General features: G+C 37.6%; 1 protein-coding gene across 3 annotated transcripts in view; it reads right to left on the reverse strand.

Moving 5' to 3' along the window:
* The window catches only part of NKAIN3 (sodium/potassium transporting ATPase interacting 3), a 379,046-nt gene that overhangs the window by 18,865 nt on the left and 337,180 nt on the right, over positions 1-23,001 (reverse strand). For 2 of the 3 annotated variants that reach the window (XM_042786216.1, XM_042786215.1), the window contains exon 5: positions 6,134-6,194. In XM_042786216.1, the coding sequence (XP_042642150.1) occupies positions 6,134-6,194 (61 nt within the window). Of the gene's footprint in view, positions 1-6,085; positions 6,195-23,001 lie in introns of all 3 variants that reach the window. The other variant, XM_042786217.1, reaches the window with a different exon arrangement.

Here is a 23,001-nt window from a genome sequence, read left to right on the forward strand (position 1 = left end):
TTTTTTTTTTTTTTTTTGCCACTGGCTTACCTAGGATCAAGATTTTTTCTAGTATTTAGCATTTATATTCTTTAACTGCTTTTATTTTACACCACCTCAGAGGTTTTAGCCTTGGTTGTGTGCATTATATCTATGCACATGTTTCCATAGGAACTAGAACAAATGCTTGCTCAGGCAATGTATGATAAGTTAATATAAAAAAAAAAAAAAAAGAAAAATAAGAAAGAAAGAGAAAAATTGAAATAGTATGTAGTGGTAATTTAAATAGTATGATGTAGCTGCTGTATTTGTTCCTTCATTAAATACTTTAGAATTCATTGCATTAGTTTAGGGTAGGAGTGAGCATGCGTTTTCAGCTAATTCACACATTAAGGATAATGATAAATAGGATGACACCAGTGGGACTGTAAGACCGTACAATGTTGTTGTATAAAGGATAACAGGTTTATCCTTTATAATTCCAGTGTGGAAGAAAGTGGAGTCAGGTATAAGTAGGATAGTAAGTAGATGAGATGAACAAACTCCAGCTGGACAGACCTCTCAAGTCTACAGAAACTTGACATTTGTCTCCATTAAATGTTTGGTGGGAAGGGTCCGGGCCACAGCTGAACTGAGAGACCCCCCTGGATACTCCTGGTGCTATTTCTGATCGCACTTCGTCCTCTCCTTCTGCTCATGGTGGGCGTCTGCAAGGCGATGGGGGCAGCTGCCAGCAGGGAACCAGTCACTCCCTGGCACCAGCCACCCTGGAACGTGGGCAGCACCTCCGCGCAACGAGCAGCAGGAACCACCTACCATCAGCCAGAAGTTTCATGGCATTGGCCGGGCTGCCTGGCTTTCCAGAAGTCACAGACCACATTTGAGAACAGCTATGTTAGACTTTTTAGAAAACTGTTCATCTGAAAGAACTCTTACACAATACATTTTTGTTATGGATCCATTACGTAGTCTATGCTTGGCGAAAATAACTCATGCTGTGGTTTTACCAAAACTGGTATAACAAAATTTCCAGGGGTTTGGGTTGCTTGTCCAGATGAACAGAAAGATGCAAACTGCTTTTCAAGCCTTCCAAAAATACTGATAGTCACTGCCATCTTACAGAAATGCCAAAACCAGGAGAATGCTGTCAACCTGGCAGCTACAGTGCTGTTTCTGTGCCAGTCAGTAAAACTTATAATTTTAAAATTCTATGTCAATCATATTCATCTGTTGGTCAGTAACAACACATTTTTGTTTCAATATCTCAAATCATTAAAGGTAAGAGTAGAGACTGCTAAAGCACAGTGATGGGTGATCTGTGCTGCTGGCTACTGTTCGGAAAGTTCCGTAAGTCCTCATTTTCAGTGAAGTAATTTAGGGTAGTCATTGTCTGGGGATGTCTGATTCTTGTATAGCCCAACAGAAGTGTAGTGCAGTATTCTCCTTCTTGGTCATCCTTTATATTAACCATTTTATGATAAAAATTCTCTTTTCTAGAAGGTAAATAGACTCAACTACATGGGCAATTGCAATTGATGTAAAGATATTAGTAGTGGGCTCCCTATTACTCCTTAGTTAGGGAAACTTGTACATTTATATGTAAAGGAAATCACACATACTAACATATATGTGTCTGTTGCTAATATTAACTATTCCTAGTTATTCATTCATTTTGAAAAAAATAGCATATTTATAAGAAATTATCACTGCTGGACCTACTGTGTAATTACAAATATTAAATTAAATGTGAGGAAAAAATTCTTTCTTTCTTGTTTTATTACTACCAACAGATGCTCAATGGTGTGCATAAATGTAATGCCATATGTCAGATAAGGCAATGCAGTAGTTTTTCAGCAGTGGTAATAATGTAACTTGTTTTACTTAATATTTGTCTAATGATGGCATATGGAGGTTCCTATTGATATACTACAGTATGAGGAATCTCTTCTTTTTTAAAAATAGATTCATCTTCCGCTTTGTTCTGAAAGTACAGCTGAGGTCTGAATACAACTAGCATAAAGAGAAAAAAAATATAATTTTTTGTTTATTAATTTTGTCCTTGTGGTTTCACTTAGGGGATAAAGCTTCTTTTGATTATGAATGGAAGCCCTTTCCTTTGTTTTTCCTCATGCACAGAAGAGATTTGAGCTTCCTTGGGTTGACCTTTTGGTGCTTCAGGCTTGTTTTTGTAATAAATGCTGACACCACAATTGTAATTTTGTGGCAAATATTCCCCTCCGATTTAACTTTTTTTCCTTATGCAATTTGTATGCAACTCAGCTTCCACTCCACAAATTCACATACAGTACAGAACTATCACTTCTGACGTGTCAATGCCATATTTATGAACTAGAATTTAGCAGCAATAGTGCTATCAACTGTTTCTTAAAAAAGTCCAGACACTATTTAGAAATGTAAGAATGATTTTAACAACGTATTTTGCCTAGTCTCCAGATTCCCCTTCATTAAAACCATTCAGTATCTCTGACAAGGTGGTAACAAGCTTCTGAGTTCATTTTTACGAGAAAATGATTCACAAACAGGATAGTGACAGGCTTTTATGATTACAGATTTCACATATTCTGTTCCTACAAAAGGGATTATATAGATTGATAGATCTACAAAGAAAGAAATGAAAAAAATGAAGGGAAAGGATATAAATAGACTTTTTCATTAGGATGAATGATGGAAGGTATTAACCCCACTACAGCACTGTGCCTTTACATGTCTTCTTTTTCATTCCTTTTGACCTCCTATCATCTTCCTTCTAAGTAAAAGTTAACTACAGTCTGAAACGTAGGTAAGGTGAGCAATAACTGGGAATAAATGTTTCCTCAAGCATTACTACTGTTCAAAAAGTGTCCATCAGCTGAAATGTCAGGCTCAAAATCCATTTAAGCACTGCACAGAGGCTAAACAGGCAGCTATTATTAATTTTTAAGTCTGCCTGACTGGTTTCAGACCAAGAACTGGGGTTAACTAGATGCACTGAATATTGCAGAGTATATTTAATTAGGGAGACTTTGATTCTCAGATGGCTGAGGATTTATTCTGTGCAAACTACTGCAAAAATATGATAGAATAGCTACATCTGCCTGAGAAAAGAATCTGCTGCATCATATCAAAATGCATAAAACTGCTCTTTTGCTGCAGTTTCTTGGACTTTTATCCTAATGTAATCACTGTCTACTTTTAACATGACTGTTCTGAAGCACCACTGTACTTCTCTCTTAAATAAGTTTTTGCGCATTGTGCTGCAAGTTGACAACGTGAATTTTTCCAGAATGAGTCCTGTTCTCAGCTAATTAACAAACCAAACCATTTTCCCACTGTGCCTTACACAGACATTTCTTCATTTAAAACTTATCTGTGGGATTGCTACGAATGAGTTAACATTTGACTTTAATGTATGTATCCATAACCATAGAGGATTCTAAAACACAAATGGGCGTTAAGACAGAAATTAGCAGAAACTGAGATAGAAAAGGGCTATTTAGTTGCTTTTGATTGGATTCAGGACCTTAGAAGGGAACAAAAAAATAACAAATCAGAAATTATTTCCCTCCGTTGGTTGTAACATCTCCTAGCTGTATCTATTCTGCTTCTTTGCTCCACTTCCAGCACTGCTCTTGCCCCTGCCCCAGGTCTTTCTCCTCTAACTAAAAATATCTGCTCACACAAGAGTCTGGAAGATTATATGCAAAGGTTCAAGTGAAAATGGGAAACTTGCTCGCTCCTAATGAAGGACACTCAGTTAAATTACACCGTGCTTTCCGAGATGAGTGAGAAGATTTTCACTTGTAACGAAACACCAAATTGCCATCGGCAGTTCTAGAGGACAAGTGAAAATTAAACACAAATACCTGATTCCTTTGTGGATAATGGGCACTGGGTTAGTTTTATATACTGGATCACCTTGGCACTCGATGTGTTTTACTAGTTAATAAATATGTTAGCTGTTCTCCATTCTGTGGTTTAAGTTTCCATCGGTATCATACGGCAGAAAACTCTCAAAAGACAGTAAGGTGGGCTCGCAGTCAGAAGAAAGGGGATCAGGACTTGGATGTCAAAGACAGACCTTGCCCCAACTCTTCTGAAGTAGACATATTTTCTAAGTAAACAGGCCCTTAACTAGACAGTAACCCTCTTGTGAGGCCCCAAATATAAACCACACATACTCTTTAGCAGGTGACTGCATTTTCCATGAGCATGTATTCTTTGATGGGAGTTTTGTCTTTTACATGTGCATAAAACACCCATGTGTGAAGCACACTATAAAGGACCAAACAAACCCAACAAGAATATAATGTACTTGTGTAAAAAGTGAAGAGTCTGCCTTCCTAGGTACAGATATATCTGTGTTTGCATGTGGGTGTGCCTGTACACACACTATTACTCTTTTAAAAGCACTGCAGCTTGTGTCTTCCTTATCGGCCTGCTGGCCTTCCCAATCATTTAATGAAGCCTTCCTATTCCAGGAGTTTAGTTAGTAATTGTCTCATAAACAAAGTTTCCAGATATCCGTATGAAGCCCTAGCTACCGTCATAACTTACCACAGCCATACGGAAAGGAATAGTCTCTGGATTCCACTGGCCAAAAACTCTATACATCCCAAATCATACAGCCACCTTGCTGCTGTGCTTATCCTCTGCTGTTACCTTGTGCTACTGGTTCCTGACTAACTGGTAATTCCAGACGACTGGCGCTGTCTGGGCTTTTCCTCCTCCTCAAGACCTGCATTTCACCTTGCTTCTCCAAGTGTTTGTATTTCTCCTTTACAGCACCAGCCTTTGTCCAGGCACCTTGCACTTTTTCACATTACACTGTGCACAACACGCTTATGATGCCTTCCCACTCAGTTTTGTCCGAGAATCTCTTTGATATATTTCTGTTCTATTAGAAATCTAAATGAAAGTGCTAAAACAGATTTGACACTAATGTCTACTGCATTACGATAGAGAACCAAACTTTGTACAGTTTGTAGCAATGGAAAAGTATTTTGATTATGGTCCTTCACAGTGTTTTCAGTCAAAAAGCCTGCTTTTCCATTGCAATCAGGAATTACCTGAATTATGTTTTCAATAAGCTTTTCCAGGTATTATCAACGCTTTCCTGCAAACAGAATGATTTTTTTTTCTACTATATTCATTTCACCCACTAGTGCTATTCTGTGAACAAACAAAAAAAACTATGTTAAGGTTTATGAATAAATATTTGGTTGTGTATTGTTAATCCTATAGCCATAAAATGGTGTTGACATTTATTCCTTTTTTTTTTTTTTCCCTAGTGATAGACATTTTACTACTTAACTCCTTATACATGAGAGGAAGCAACTGACATGATTATATGTTGTCCCTTTTTAAAATAGACTTGTTCTTGTATTTGCTTCTCTTTGCTCATTCAATATTATTCTATTCTCACTACTGCTTTTACCAATTGCTGTGCTAGTCATGGGTATGGCAACCTTGTTCGGCAATTCTCACAATCTCTTTTCACACAGCATCCTACCAAAATGTTCAGCATATTCAGATTTTTCCAATGCCCATTTAATGACTTTTGATAAATAATTTTTTAAAGGTGTGCACATTTTCAAACTTTTTGAACAATATGAGTATGTATATAAGAGTTTTATTGATTAAGGCAGGTTAAGAACATGGGGTCAGCATTTTAGATGCATGGTCTAGTTACTTGTAAGTGTTGAACAGGTCTATCTAATTATCGATTAGAGTGATACTGCACACTGTAAGTGGCTTGATCTGTCATCTTCATCAACTTTACTGATGATAAAGCTGTCATCTGGAAAAACAGACTAAATGGCTTCAAAGGCTTTGATTCAAATTTAAATATACATACATAAAGACTTACATAAATGTATATATATGCAACGTGTATCACATGATTTTCAGCAGTGTGACTGGCTCATGCAAGCAGTTCACAAATCTCTCTGAATAAGTTTCATAAGTACAGCCCTGACATCCAGATAAGGTGATAGTACCTAAATAAATATGTCTTTCAACACAATTGGTTGTGTACATGAATGCAAGGTTCTGTCATTTTTAAAACTTTGTTCTTTGCCTTGGTAGTTAATGCAAGACTAAGTCTCACCCCATGTACTGTGGCTCCAGAGATGGAGAGGTGTGTATCAGTACTTACAGCTGTCCTCCTCCTCCATGAAAATACTGATCACGTAACAGGCATACACAAATCCAATCAGCTGTATGAAAGAAGAGGAAAAGCAATCATTAGAACAAATTGAACACTTATTAAGCTTTTAGTACAATGGTATATAAATACAGGTATCACAGATAAATTTAAAAAATATTTGCTTCCATTTCCTGTATGCAAATGGTCACAAACATCTCATTTAAAGATACTTTATCTCTTTTACTTATGTGGCGTTATATTTTAAAATCTTTTCCCAGTCCCACTGACACCAGTACTGATGAATACTTCTATTGAGTAATGCTGGTGGAAAAGACCTTGATGTTCAGCTATTACTTACATTCCTTTGTTCAGCACCTCTGTTCTCACATGACTTAGTCCACATGAATGTGGGGCCCCATAGCGTCTAATTTACATATTAAAAAAATCAAATATTTATTGACTGCTACAGAATTAAGTCACAGTAAAGCTTGCTTGGAATCCACAAGAGATGTTTTTTTGTGTTGCATAAAGTGCTCCAGTGCAGAACTGTTCAGCAAAAGTTTAATTTGATATGTGAAGTGTCATGATGTAGCTGAACAATAAAACTGGGTTATGATTCATCAGCATCAGGAAACACCTTATCAGAAGGGCCTGTCAGTAAATCACATTAACTACGCAAGAAATGAGCAGACTCATTTACCCAAAAGGAAAATATCAGCAAAATCATGCCATTATTTTAACAGCAGCTCCCACAAAAACACCCTTCTCAACCCAGATCTGTGTCACTTGTGCCACTGAGAGGAAGGGATTAAGATCTTTGGTATCAGGGAATAGAAACTCCACTCATCTGCTTTCCATATAGAAAAAGATGTTTTCTTATGATCACCGCCAAAGAAGAAGAAAATCCCACTGGGCAAGGAAACCTATTAAATTGCACTGCCCAGACATGTCCGTGCTTGAGAAAATATTGTTTGTGCAGCTGTACACAATTTGTGATACCTGAAAGCCCTGAAAAGACTGTTCATGAGAGATTTCTAAAATAACCCAGAGATTAGTTTAAGAAAACTCCTTTCTTCTGTGGTCCATTCAAAAAAAAATAATTAAAATAGTTCTTCTAAGGGTGTCACGGATCAACTATCTGAGAAAGAGGTAACTTAATAGTATCTAGACAGGTATAAGCTCCTTCAGAGGCACAGAAATCATTTCAACCTGCTTTCTGGTTGGGCTGCACGAGGAGCTTTACAAGCATCTCCAAGAGCCTCTCTGCAGACAAAAAGCTTGTCCACACAAGGGAATGCAGGGAAGTTAAGATGAATTAACTAAAGCTGTGAAATCAACGCACTTAAGATAAAGTACATCAAATCCCTGTGTGGCCTTTCTCATTCAAAAATAAAGTGGCCTTAGTTCACTGTATCTTAATCCTCCTCCAAGGGATTAATCTTCCCTATGGAGAATTAAGCTACAGTATGCTAAAGCTGGGTTGCTTGTGAATGAGAGCTGTCACAGCGCGGTGGCACAGTCCTGTCGGGGCTTCCTCTCCAGGGCATTCACCTCACTGGTGTTTCAGGAAAGTGAGTTTAATCCAACTTAATCCCTAAGCAGACCGCAGTATCAGCAGCTCCCTTGGCTTTTTTTGGGGGGGGGTCCAATTTACTGGGGCGGTATCGCCGCAGCTTCTCTCAGGTGGAACACCGCTCTGTTGTTCTGATGCTCTGAGCCAGCTAAATGCAAACCAGCTCTGGAGGAGGCTCTTGCTGGAGGTGGTTAGGACCAAGCTGTGCCTGAGCTACCAAGCCTCGCTGTGCCCGGTGTCACGGTGTCGGCAGCTGGAAGGGACCTAGGGCCACGGTGGGACTGGCCGGCTCCATGCGGGCCCACGTTTGCCTGCTGAAGACTGTGAGGGCAGGTCAGAGGAGTCCAGCCTCTCGCTATTAATGAAAATGGGATCTTGTGGTTCTTCTCCCCTGCACCCCCAGGATCGGCACTGGCTTATAGACTCCTTGACAGATTAAGCACGTTTCTTCCCTAAACTTCACATTTCAGAGCACCTTTCGGGCATGACAACTGAAGCAATATGATATAAAGACTTCCAAGGGATCAAAAACCCAATCGTACTTGAGGTATATCACTTGTGCCACCTGAACAGTACATACAGCTTAAAAAACATATTGCATTAGTACCACAAAACCACCAGAAAACAGGTGACTTTTCATGAAGGAATGTCACCTGTTTATTTACAATATTTCCTGTTCACCGTTTGTGTTGTGCAATTTGACTGTGTAAGTCACTTGGGTTTTTTTCTTTTCCCTAAATGTGACTGAAATATTTTGAAGAGCAAAACTACTAAGTAAATAATGCACATGATAAAAGTGAATTGCAGTACAGCTTGTGGGTTAAACGTTTGTGAAGGAAGATCAAATATTTAGAATTATTCACCATTTACCAATTGTGTATTTCTTCCTTTTTAATTCTTATTAGTATTCTGTATCAAATTCACTTTATTTTTGTAAATCCAATTCCTTATTTATATGTACATGTGTGCTCCATATCCATGCATATTATATAAAACGTCTATCCATGAGGGCTTCCAGTATATTTCTCACACATATCTCAAGATGTTGGACAGGTGGGTAAAGACAAATGATACTTTTACTCTACTGTGTGGTAAACCACCCGACACACTGAAGTAAGCAACATGGAAAAATACTCTAAGAGGTCTTCCCTCCAAAAAGGTATGGGGCATGGCAAACGTGATTGTTTTAACAGTCCTAACTGCTTCAATCTTACTCTTTCAACAGACAATCTCTATAAAGCAAATCTTTTCCCACTCTCTTCAGTGTTTGAAACATACTTTGTCTAATCTATGACCTTGCAAAATCAGCAGCCTCTCTCTGATCCTCAGTATTTCTTTGTATTTCTCAGCACTAATAGACAAATATTCCCCAGTCAGATAGAAATCACTGCCACCTGTTGTGTTTATGGCATATACTTGTTTAAAATGTACCAGTTTCCCCCATCTGTTTAGTTATTAATACCAGGAGAAATAAAAAAATATATTCACCCCCTCTCATTTTCATGGTCTTTCTTGAGGAAAAAGAAAGATCAGGTCTCTAACCACTCTGGGAGGTATCATAACCCACTATATTCCAAGAATATATTTCTGTATTTGAATGGCAGAATGAACGTTTCTGAAAGAATAAAGCAACAAAGAGGAAAAAGAGCCCTTTAACATCAATTGTCAGATATGGTTGTTCAGAGGCAGACAGCAACTAACGTACTAATAATTATAGTTGGGTAATCAATATCCACAGTACAATTAACATGAAGTGATAAAGTGAGAATATAGCCTTCTACAGATGAGACCTGTTTCCAGATCCTTAAACAGAGTTACAGCCACCACAATGTGAATATTTTTATAAATGTATTAATTAAAACCTCTTCTTTTGCTTTATTGATGGGCATACTAATAAAATATTTATTCCAACAAATTACTTTTGCTATCTTGATTAACCCAGCTGCTGTTTAATTACTAACGTTATGCTCATGTGAACCCGTCTAGCCATCATGTTAATTGTCAATTTGCAGTGAGATGACTGATGTGTTCTACCCGGTTCCTTGATATTGGAAATGTTGGCTATTGGCTTGGCACCAAGTGATGGACTTAAATGTGTGCTCCCTGATAGCTGAAGAAAATGTGATGCAAATGAGCTGGAAGGTACTTAATTTGCTCATCTTGGGTTTCACTAATCATCCAAAGGGACCAATGAAGAGGTTGGAACAGGATGTCCAAAGCATCAAAGGTCACTAGCACCTGGAAGTATAAGTGGGAGCCTCTGGCTTGAACCAGAGAACAATTTAGATGCCAAGGTGGATTTGTGTTGGCTATATTGAGTTTCAAGGCATGGAAGCCTTCTGGAATCCCTGTAATCTACAGCAGACTGCCTGTCTTGCCTGCAGAGCCCAATCTAGTAAACTGTCTCAGAAGACACTTGTGAGTGCTGTTCTGCAGAAAATCAAGTGGGAAACTGTGTGAAGAGTCTGTTGTCACCTGCTTCCATCCAGCTACACAGTGGTTAGGGTACACGCCTTTCTCTGGAGAGAATAAGCAATACATAAAATACTCAGATATTTAACCGAATCACTGAATCACAGAATGTTTTGGGTTGAAAGGGACCTTTAAAGGTCATCTAGTCCAACACCCCTCCCCTCATCCCCCGCATCTGCCATGGGCAGGAACCTCTCTCACTATATCAGGTTGCTCAAAGCCCCATCCAACCTGGCCTTGAACACTTCCAGGGAGGGGGCAGCCACAACTGCTCTGGGCAACCTGTTCTCATCATAAAAAAATTCTTCCTTATGTCCAATCTAAACCTACCCTCTTTCAGTTTAAAACCACTGCCCCATGTCCTCTCACTACAGACCACAGTAAAAAGCCTCTCTCCACCTTTCTTATAAGGTCCCTTTTTCTACTGAAAGGCAACTATAAGGTCTCCCAGGAGCTAAGTAACTCCAATCCTCTCAGCCCTCCAATCATTCTCATGGCCCTCCCTTGGACCTGCTCAAACAGATTCATATCTTTCTTGTGCTGGGGACCCCAGAGCTGGATGCAGGACTCCAGGTGAAATCTTATGAGTGGAGTAGGGGGGGCAGAATCACCTCGACCTGCTGGCCACATTTCTTGTGATGCAGCCCAGGGAACGACTGACTTTCTGGCCTGCAAGCGCACATCGCCAGACCCCCGAGGAACATCACTTTTTACTGGTTTCCGTTTGGACACTGAGCTATAAGTCTTTGGAAGCAACCATGCAGCATTTTCAGAACCTCCAGTATTTTCATATCAACCCCCTTATTTCTTCAATGACTAGCTGATAAATGTTGCTCACATTCTCCGAATCATAGCAATGAGCAGGGTCCGGGTATGGGAAACAATTGTCACTTAGACTAAGTTGGCAGAGACTTTAGTGTGGAGTGCGCAAAGGGATATTTATTAGTGGAACATGGGTACATTTATATGATGCTATCATTAAGGCTTTTGATGTATAATTTATTTTCTGCTGATAGCCTTAGGTAGAAATGAAGTTGTAGTCTCTGTTATTTTCCTCCTGTGGAGGCAGTACAGTCTCTAGAGGACCTAAACGTTTTAGCCTAACTATAATCTCTAGGCTTAAGCTATGGACATCTGCATGAATTATAAATGCCTAGTTTAATAGAAGTGAAATTAGATTATATAATTGTTCGTCATTAAACTGTAAGAAACTACAAAAACATGTAAGAAATTAAAAAACTAATCATCTGAGAAAATATATGCTGTGACATATAATTGCTTTAATAAATGAATATTGCTAGAATATATCCTATTAGAAATAAGAACCAAACTGAGTGTAAAATGTATATTTACCTGCAAATTAATGTATTCCAATAATTAGCAGTTAATGTGCATTAACCTTTCCTTAGGAAAACAAGGACAAATACAAAATAAAATTAGAAGTGATTAGTTAAATCAAGGTTATTGTCTGCAGACTGAAATATTTTTGATTAAAATTGCTGATTTAGATAATTTTGATTTAAACCTTTCTGCTTGGCTTTGTCGTCATCAGCGGTGGCCTTTAAATACGCTCTCACAGTATGTGATTACTTTCCTATCTATTTGCTTCAAATACTGAAGTTCCACTGGTTCAAAGGAGACACGTGAGTGTGTACCGCATATTTAAGATTACATGAAGCAGTGCCCTAGGCTATCAGATTGATCTTCAAGATCAGGTGTACAACAGGACACTTATCACTGTTAAGCTACTACACAGAGTTTTGTACAGGTCTCATTACAACAACATAAGACCATCCAAATAAACTAAATAAACATTCAGTAGTCCTGGCTCCCAGAGGATGTAGGCAACATTACAGGTAAACTAGATTTGGAAGATTACCTCCCATCAAAAAGTTAAGACAAGTGTGCTTCATGTCCTTCTTTGTACACACCCAGTCCACCCAGACTGTCATCTCACTGAATATGGCTTTTTCTTTACTTCTTTTTTTGCCGATGACAGCTGAAGAATATTATTTCCCATCTATCTCTGTGGTACTTCAGAAGTGTAACTTAGTGAACACAACCCCTGTTTTCTGCAAGATATTTCACTATTACCCAATTTCCCACAAAGATTGAGGGAGTATGAAAGGACAAGAAACTTTTAAAACTGAATGTGTATGTACAAAAAGGGTGTACGATACAAAGCTTGACAAGGTATCTTTAAATTTAATGTATAAAATGAAAACTGCATAGCAAGAGTAAATTTACTGAGTAAAAGGTAAAAATACATTAAATTACGAAACATCCCAATTTGCACTATCTCCTGACTAGCATTTTCAGGAGAGCTAACAAATTCTGAGGAAAGGATGAAACATGAGTAGTTCATCTTCTTAGCAACCTACTTGCCACTAACATTTTTAATACTCTGCGAAGGGGACTGTAAAGACCTTTTCTTCCATTAAAGACTAGAAAAGAGTTAAATCAGAATGGGAGATACATAAGAGAAATAGGATATTATCCCAGGATCTGTGTGTATACATGAGTCATCAAGATAGAAATACAATTATCAGATATAAAGAAATTATAACTCCATGTATTTCAAGACAATGACAAGGAACCAGGATCAAGAGTAACAGTAGTATATAGTTGTGGTATAATAATAACCATTCACTATAACTGCATGATTATATACTATATACTATTGTATATAGACCATTGTATATAGTTGTCCAGTTATATGACTGTACATAATTATTTACTATAACTGCTTGATTGTATACATTTTATTAGAAATGTATTATAAAACCATATAATTATAAGCAATTGTAATTTTTTGAATTAAAGAAGAGACAGTCTCAAATGTATGTTCTCAATTCTAGAACTAAATGATGAAATGCACAACAATTTATAGTTGTAGCAGTAGGAGCCTGTTACAACCCAGACTGGATAGCCCAGAGAGTAGTAAGTGATGTGGTCTCTTATTGAAAAATCTGTAAGAAAGAAAAAAAAAGGAATTAAAAGAAAAGAAAGGAGAGAGAGTCAAAGAAATCACCACCCCAGATTCCAGTGTTGTCTCAGGTCAGGTAATCTTGGGTGGTGGGTGCACACCCAGCAACATTTGCTGTCATCTTTCAAGTTTATCTTACCTGATGATTTGCATACTAGATGAAGAGAGGCAGGTTTTCCATGAGCTCATTTGCATGAGAGGCGAGGAAAAGGTGGAGCACGGGTTCTGCTCATGTGTTGAGGGGGGATGGTATGCATTATAACCCTTTCAACCAACTGAGTCGGTGGTTGTGATCTCTTCCTGCCACCTTTACCTTTCCCCCAGCTACCACAGTCTCCATTCTGCTTTGGCAATCATCCAGCCTTTGGCTCCTGCTGGGACAGCATGTTTCTCTCTTATCAATCTTTTAGCTCTTCTTCGAGGGTATAGTCGCTAGCAGGGCCTGCATCGTTTGTACAAAGTATCAGGCTTATGCAATAAAGCCAATATTTAGCAGCCCTCCTTAGCAGTTCAGTGCAGTACATTCAATACCTTGGCAATATAACCACAAGGCAGCGGAGCCCTGAGCCCTTCAATGCACTCTGCGCTTCTGTAGGCGAAGAGTTCGTTCCTTCGGTGAATGCTTGAGGCATTAACTACTTCAGTTCCATCCTCAGCCTTAAAGTACTTAGAAATCTAAAACCATAAAAGCAGACAAGCAACTGGAAAAATATCCAGAAAACATAGTAGGATACAGTAGCAGCAATGCCTGAAGCACACTGTGTTGTCTAAGCATTTTTTTTTTTTCCTTCATCTTCCTAAACCCAATTGGCTTTGACTTGAAAAAAAAATCAGGCTTTAGGGGAATTTTCTACCAGTTTAATCAGCACATCCCAGAGCCAATCTGGTCCAACTGTACCATTTACAGCTGTAGTGGAGAGCACCCAGAGGCTACAACTCTGATAGGCCTTAAAATGTGTTAAGGACTCAAAAAGTGGGTGACAGGAGCTTACTTTTGCTTTATATTGATTGGGGAGAAACAAGTGAGCAGAAATAATAAAATAAATGTCTATTCTTAAAATAGATAGAGGTTGTTGTTGGCTAATACTGCAGTAGATAATTCCTCTTGAATGCTATTTACCTAGCACTGGGAGGGGAGAGCAGCATGCAGGGAAAGACTATACCTGTTACTTTGCTTTTTGAAGTCCTACCCTGTGTCTGCTGTTCTCAAATCCTGGTTTCCACAGTGTCCCTTTGTCTTTAAATTAAAAAATTTATTTGATAATCTGATTTTCCCGGGCCAAGATCAGAACAACTGTTGCCTGCACTTGGTCTGGGAATTTATTTCTCCAGCAGCATAAACATATAATTACCCGTATTGCCCAGTTTCCCAAAAGGACTTTGCCAGTTAAGAGGGAGGACTGATGTGTTATGCTGTCAGTGTGTCCCGGCTCTGTTAGGGTTGAGAAAAACAAGCGAGAGCATCGCACGTTCTCTCTCCCAGTCTCCCTCTTTAGCTTAGTTATGGCTTATTCTCCCTCTTTTGTTTTTGCTCTAAGACTTTTACAAAAAAATATCTTCTGTTTTGAGAACAGAAAGATGGATTATTTGAAACAAAAATCCAGACTCCTGTATAATATTGTAGGTCACATAATTTCATCTAGATACTCTGGTAGCCTAACGGTAATGTTGTCAGAGCATCCCTCACAGACTAGGTTGGGATATTGGTGCTCCAGATGAGTTATGTCCACAGAAAGGATCTGGGAACCTTTCTTCTTCACTCACACAAGAGAAAGAAATAAACCTCAAGCATTAGTCCTTATGTATATGGTTGTCTATTGTCTAATAGATACCTAAGTTTTATATTTCAAATAAAATGAAAGTCTCAATATGTAAAAACACTGAACACAGTGTTTAAACATCACTGGCTAGACCACAGTGTTTTATCTTGCAATAAATTAATTGCCTGTTAATGATTCAACTGAATACAGTGAAAATCAATAGTATAAATTAAAGCCAACTTTAAACCTTGAAAGTTAGAGAGAAAAATGATGGAAGGTAAAGGGGATGAGGGTGGTAAGAAGGAAGAGGGAGAGGAAGGAGATCTACATCTGAGTAGACTGTTAACAAAATCACCAGAAAAGAACTGGATAAACAAGCAAGACTTTTTCTAGATCTAATTTTCCTCCAGTGGTAAAGAAAATGAAAGTTCTCCTAAAAATGGGGCCAAAGTTCTCATAGTTAGATTAATGATTAATTAGCTTGTCAGCTGAATAACAGTGAGTGAGAAAACCCTTTACATCTAATTTTACAATAAGCAGACAGAAAGATGACCTTCCTTCATTTCTGTAAGCCTGACTTTGTGTTATTTGCTTTTATATTTTCTAAATAACTACTTTTATTTGCTTTTACCTTAACTTGTCAGTTTTAAGGATAATTTCAGGGCTACTTCCAGAAGACACAGTATTTCATCACTTTTGATATAGCAAAGAAATCCAGGTTTGATGGTGTCTTGTAACCCAAAGTGTTTCTTGAAGGTATCCATCAGGTAATGACTTCACTGAGTTGCACGTACTACTTTGGAAGCTGGTGATGAAAAAATCAGAAGAAAGAATGAAAGAAATTTCTGCCAGTGACTAGAGCCAATGTAAATCTCTGGCATGTGACAAGGACCTTGGGAACGTTTCTGATTCCCAAGGAAACTGATTATGCATGCAGGGGTTACCAAAGTAAACCCCTTTCAGAACAGCAGAATATTGCAAATATTGTCCATTTTTTATGCTAATGTTCCTTTTAAAATTCTTCCACTGCTTATACTGCAATTATGAAAGATGTCCTTTGTTAGTAGAATGCCAAAAGATTTTATTTTTCCCTCCTTATTAGATGAGAAGGCACATAATGAGAGTGTTATTTCCATTTACTTGTGGCAATAGACACAGAGAAGGCATTTTAATTCCAACAATGCATTGCAATCTATAAGAATTACGTATTCTCTACTGAATCATTACTTGCCCTCCATGCATGATGAAAATAACACATGCATGAAACTATTATATTTCTGTAAACTTGACATTGTGTTATTTGTTTTTGCATTTTCTAAATAACTACTTTTATTTGCTTTTACCATAACTTGTCAGTGTTAGACAGACAAACTGTCACATGGAAATAAAAATAACTAGTTCAAGATTTCAGTGGGGTGACATTGAGAGTAAGAATAGAATTAGTACAGTCTGATTGCCACTGTTCTCTAACCTCTTTTATAGATACCTCCTAAATACCTAGGTAATAATATCTAAGACTGAACACATTATTATTCTAGCTCCTGTTAATTCCATAAACGTGGCTTGAAAACTGTATGAAAAAACATGCAAAGCTTTCACTAACAACAATTATGTTAGAGCATACCTCAGGGAAAAATAGAACGAGAAAAAGCAACCCACAGATAAAACCATCATATTAACTCATGTTAGGAAATGTTATATGAGCTAATGAACTGCAAAGTGAGATTTAATCTCTACCCATACCAGGCTGCTTATATTAGCCCCCCTAGTGGAACCCTCAGAGAGGATTTTCAGGGTGGTAGACACAGAAATGCATCTCAGAAGTAAGCTCCAAAGCCTGAAAGAAATGCACCAGTTTAGACCCAGCCCTAATTAAATCACAGGTTTTTGTTTTTTTTTTTTTTTTAAAAAAGGCTTGAATAATAACCAAGAGCTGGTTAAAATTCACAGGAGTGTAGAAATTGATATAAGGCAACATGGATGAGCACAGGTTGTCTGAAAACTTTACTTATAATCTAGTCTGCAGGGGGAGCTGGAAAAGCAGCATACAGTATATTCTTTCTGTGAATCTCAATTCCAAGTTATTTTTGGACACTTCATAATTCAATTTTCTTTTTTTTATTGATATTTTGTTCAATACAAGGAAAATCACACACAAAAAAAATTTTGATATTTTTTCTTGGATGTGCAAATATATATTGGAAATTCCTAAAATCTCAACTTCCTTAGAGAACCAGAGATGCTAAGTTTGTCTATTCTTGGCAAAGAAAGTTTACCTCCATCTTTAAGAAGGTAAGAAAAGACAGAACAGGCAAACAGATGAAGTTTTTTGATCCTCAAAAATTAAGAATGAAAAAAACCAGACTTCCATCCACCAGACTGATATTGTTTTGCCTTTTTATGTGTGTTCATTGAAATGCTACAGTGATGAACAATAGTATATCGTAGATAGAAAAGGTGAAGATAAGAAACTCTTTCTTGATCACCACTTTGTTTCCTAATCAGTTTCCATCTAATGGGTTATTCAGCAGATGATCTATCACATGTGTGCTTTCACTTGTGTATGAATCTGCCATATTCAAACCACAGAACAAATGACTCGATTCTGAGCCACAGCTGAGGTGGTATTGCTCTTTGGAAGAAACAATACCATAATCAGAAACATGGCTGGATTTGTGTGTTTGGCAGGTAACATAGCACCTTCTTCACTCAGCCTTAAGGCCTAAAACTGTACGACATCTAGAACTCTACAATAGCAGTGCAGGTCATTTCGAAAAACCTTTGTTTGATAGTTGGTTTCCTTTTACGGATATCCTTCCCACCATAGTTCTTCTTACTATGGATAACAGTGTTTAATTCCTTCAAGCTGCTACCTGAATGTGCAGAGGGAGGTACATAAACACACACGCACACATCCTTACAATGCTTTGTGGAGCGGTCTGCTGTGATATGTGAGGAACTACCATAACAGCAGCAGCGTTATCAGTTTGCTCAGGTATTCCCAGTTAAACTGTGTGTTAAAAGGCTTTTGTGCTGGATTCCCACTGGGCAGAAATGCTATCAAGAATTGCCATGAAGCTTAATTTTCTATCAGTGCCTAATGAATTTCAGAAGCTGCTTCTCCAGTCATATCTGACCCAGTGTAATCTCTTATGCCACATCTCCCTGGCTTTTTATTTGCTCACAGTATGTGGTCCCCATATGCATGTTGTGTCTTTGTGTCCTATTCACTTTTGTTTCTTAACAACAGATTTCACTTGACACTGCATCTCACTGCTCCCTTTACCATCATCTGTGTCTGATTCTGCAGCCTGAAGCCCAGGGTGCATCCAAAATCTTTATTTCTTCACCCAGGAGCCTAAGCTCGGCCTGTAATCAAGCAGCCTGCAAATACACAAGCTACACAGGAGCCATTCTATAAAGGGCTTTGTCTCCCAAAACCAGCATAAGCTTTCCTACATGGCTGGTGAGTGTGTCCCTACGTGCTGGGTGTATGGGTGGAAGAGCCAACCACCAGGATGTTTTAGCAAATGAGAGGCAGATTTGGCCCTATCTCCTACCTTGAGGCTACTGCTACAAAGAAATGCAAATGCAGAAAGAGAGTCTGCACCTGGTAAAAGCAATTGCAAAAGGAGCCGAAGCAGAATTTGCTGCCCTGAGAATATGTCCTGACCAGAGACAGGTATTAAAATGGAAGCGTGTCTTTGGAACCCTTGGCTCTGGCTCACATAGACTGAGTTTGTGGCTGCGGCAAGAGTTTATTTCCAAAAAACAAGCCCATACTTAAAGACATCTAGGACATAGGTGATGATGCTTATTCAAGCATTGTTCTGACATGTAGACAGACTGAACTACACAGCCTGAAGGAGAGGATGTCAGGCAGAGAAAATGCTAGCCCACTTCTCCTCCCCCTTGCATCCAGAGCTGGTATGGATCTTTGCCAAGAAATCCCCCTGTACATGGGGGACACCAGGACCTCAGGAGTATGTCCTTAGTCCTTGGAAGAAACCTTAATATACTTTGGGAAGACTGAAGGCATCATCAAAACAAGTAGTTTTAGACATCTGGAGTACATTTCTAGGGTTTCTCTGCTTCTGTTGGACTGGCTGGCTGCTCAAACACTCTTCCTTTGCTTCCTTGTAGGTACAAATAAATTTAAGCCAACTAAAGCATGTGGTGCTGCACAGACTAGCTGAATAAATATCGGGGACTGTAAACTTTATGGCACTCTTTCCCCTGCTGTTACAATGCCCTTCTGCTGTGAGAAGTAGAGCTGGGTCATTTAAAGGAAACTCAGGTAGGTCTATTTTACAGACAACTCACATGGTTCTTTGAAATGTTAACTTTTACAAAAGACAATTTTCATCAAAAAGAAATTAAAGGAGAGCAAACTGGCACAAACTGTAATCATTCAATATGAGGACACAGGGACAAACATGACAGAATGGAGAAGAATGAATGCTGATGGAAGGGGAAAGCCTTGTCCCACGATAAAGCCCTTTTGGGGGGGATAAGTGATCCAACTGATACAGAGCTCTTGCACCTCCAAACATTTGCTGATCGGATCCCTAACCACATCTTCTCAAGAATTATACACTGTCATAGAATAAAAAGGATTCATCTCTTAATCTCATAGATTAGTAAAAGGCCAAAGTATAAGCATATATAAATGGTGTGTGAGTACATCAGTAAGGGAAGTTACCTGTAGTGCCCTATATAGAGTCATGTGCAGTGCAATGCATTTCAAGTATTCATGAACGATTGAGAAATAGAGTGAGGAACTTGATCAAGATTGGTGACAACAGGAAATGAAAGTCTTCTGTGAAATGTTGGAGATGGATCTCATGACATTGGGTGACTGGGTGATAAAATTAGAGCTGAAATTAATTGTCAATAAATACAGAGTAATGCACATAAGGAAAAGTAACTGTAACTATACATATACAATAACAGGCTCTAAATTTGTTATTACCTTTTGGCAAGCTTGTGAATAGTTCATTATAAACATCAGCTCAGTGCTCAGCATCAGTCAGAAAGGAGAATCAAAGAGTAGAAGAGCAATAGAAAAGAAAGTAGAATGTATCATTATGCCACTGTACAAATTCCTTGTGTCCTGCATCCTCAGTGTTACGTACAGTGCTTTGTCCTCATCTCAGAAAGGAAGTAGCTGAATCAGAACAGGTATAGAGAAAGGTGTCAAAGATAATCAAAGATATGGGTGGCTTTAGAATAAGGAGAGAATAAACAAATTCATCCTTGGAAAGGAAACAATTGATGACAGAATTATAGAAAAAAATAAAATCATGAATGGCTTGGAAACGATGAATACAAAATAATTAATCCCACTTTTCATTATATAAGAACAACAGAAAATCAAACCAAATTATCAGATCACAGACTGAGGCGTTGCTTTTGATCATAAACTGAAGGAAGGACATTTTCCACACAAATCCAAATTAAACTGAAACTCAATGCCCAGAACATGCTGGAGAGGTGAGACCTATACATGGGTCAAAAGCTGATTAGGCACGTTCAGGGAAAAAATGTTGATCGAAGGCTATGAAAAACAAGACTTCACCTACCACAGATTTGTCCCAGGAAGTCCCAGGCAATATTGCCAGGAGATGTTAAGCACTCATGTTTGCTGCATTAAACATGTTAATTTATTATTATTTACAAGTGCTAAATTCAGATGTAAATCACATAGCTCGAAAATGAGAAGTATGCAAGTATAAATTACACAATGAGAAAGAAATTAAAATGTTTGCTCTAGGCTTCATGTATGTATTATAATTTCAACCCACTATTTGTTGAATTGAAGTGCATTAATTGAAGTTTGGTTGCATTCAGGTTTTGGAGTTCATATGAAATGATTCAGGTCGGTATGCTAATTATTCCAGATGAAAGAGAAGACATAATGGTAGATACTTCAAAATAAAATATCAAGAATAGATATGAGTGATGCTCAACTGTCATGCTAGATTTCTAGGAATAGTCTCAGCAGTTCATAATCCAAGATTTCTTTGCAACTTTATTCATTGTGAGAAATATGGGTCAAGATCAGAGCTGGACCAGGAAAACTTTTATTGTTTAATTATGAGTAAATTGGCTATAACAAAATGTTAAAATAATTTACAGATCTGGTTCTGAAGTCTTTAAAAAGACAAAAAGTGACACTAGTCAGCTAATCTTTGCTGGTAAAAAATCATTAATACTTAAGAACTGAAACAACTGCAGGGTTAAAAAAAAACCCTTCTTAAATGAAAGGAAGGATGTGTTACTTCAATTGTTACATTTCTAAAATAATATTTAGCTGATTTTGGGATTCATATTCACAACCTTACCTCAAAAGCTGACATGAGTCTTCCAAGTACCAACCATACCTATGAGCCTTTTGTTTTTTTTTTATATTTTTTGAAAATTAATTAATCCATGGTCAATTTATGCAGGTATGTTAAAATGAAAAGCTGTGCACAGAAGCAAATTTCCTTTGTGATCAAAGGCCTAAAAGTCTGTCCAATGGGAGAGAACTGAACTATATTCATAATTCAGAATATCAACTATTTGGTCCTGAAAACTGGCCTGAGAAATGTGTCCCCAGGGGAACAGCATTTAGAAGAAAATTGTTCCTTTGTTATATATCTTATTTCTTTATAGACCGGCTAATAAAATTCAATGCTCCTCTTTCTCCATTTAGGTTCTCCAGTAAAAAAAGTGACATGAGGATTTAGTTAAGGGAGCTCGATAAATTTACGAAGACCTAAAGGTCTCGTATTCATCAGGTAAACTTCTACTGCCTGTTTAGATATATTCACAACTGTGTGACTCGAACCTCACTAGAACTTTTACTTCCTTAATTTTAGTCTGTATTTTCTTAGGGATATGGCTCCTCCTTTACATGTGTACATGGGAAAATGTGTGTGCTTACAAAATGATGCTTCCAAAAATTTCCGGCATTAAACGACAAAGATTTTTAATCCCTAAATTACATGTACATTAAATATTTAAAAATAATTATCAACCGAAAACTTGTATTATGCTGAACTTGACCTTTATTTATTTCAAGTTATGGGAATGATTCTGTCTTACTACATGAAAAAAGGAACAGAGCAATCAACTAATAATATTTAGTAAGAATGAGGTTTAAGAGAGAGACGGTAAAATAGCTTCACTGTGACAGAGCCAAGGGGCATCTCTGTTTGTTCTGGGAAACACCCAGTAGCCAAAGTGCAACAGTCAGTGTGCTAATATATAAATTGTACCTAAACTGTGACCTGTGTCTCCTTATGTCTTTTACATGCTTAATGCTAAAACTGTATTGATCACTGATACAGTCTTAAAGAGGACAGAAAATGGACTGTAAAGAAATAACAAGTAATTATTTCCAGTGGTACTCCATCTGATTATCTGGTAGCGTATTAGCTGGATGATGTGAGAAACTGAACTCACTGGTTCATTGACTCAATCTTAATTGTAGTCTTGATATGGTCATATATTCCACTCCTTTCCATTAGCTGAATTGAAGTAAATTATCTTATTAATGTGCTTGCTTAGGCTCCTCTTTGTTTACTAAATTTTTTAACAAAATCCATAAGAAGTTCATAGAATAAACTGTCCTCTCAGATTGCAATATGGATCACTAACACAAACACAGTTAAAGACGATATTTACAAGGCAGTTGATGCAGTGTCCAAAGTGACAGGGATATTTTAGGATAGATAGTGAATTAAAGAAAACAGTATAATACAATTCCCCACATCATTAGTCTAAACAAAGAAATAATTTTCAGATAGTTCCTTTAAGACAAAAAAAAAAAAAATAGATTGTGCATCTCTCCTGGTGAAAAAGTTAAAATACAGATGTCCAAAAACTTTATTTTAAAATCATTAATGTATTAATTTAAGTAAGAAGAAACTCCTTAAAATAACTTTAGATAGATTATAATTTATTGTTTAACAAAATGCTAAAATGTCAGTGATCTCTTTTACAATTAGAAATATTTCTGATTGTAAGGGAGCAGACAACTAATGTTCTACATGGAAAATGAACAAACAATTCCAGCTTGTGAAATTCTTACATAACTTTT

Source organism: Tyto alba, unplaced genomic scaffold, assembly GCF_018691265.1.
Source record: "Tyto alba isolate M040663 unplaced genomic scaffold, T.alba_DEE_v4.0 Super-Scaffold_9, whole genome shotgun sequence".
Classification (NCBI taxonomy): domain Eukaryota; kingdom Metazoa; phylum Chordata; class Aves; order Strigiformes; family Tytonidae; genus Tyto; species Tyto alba.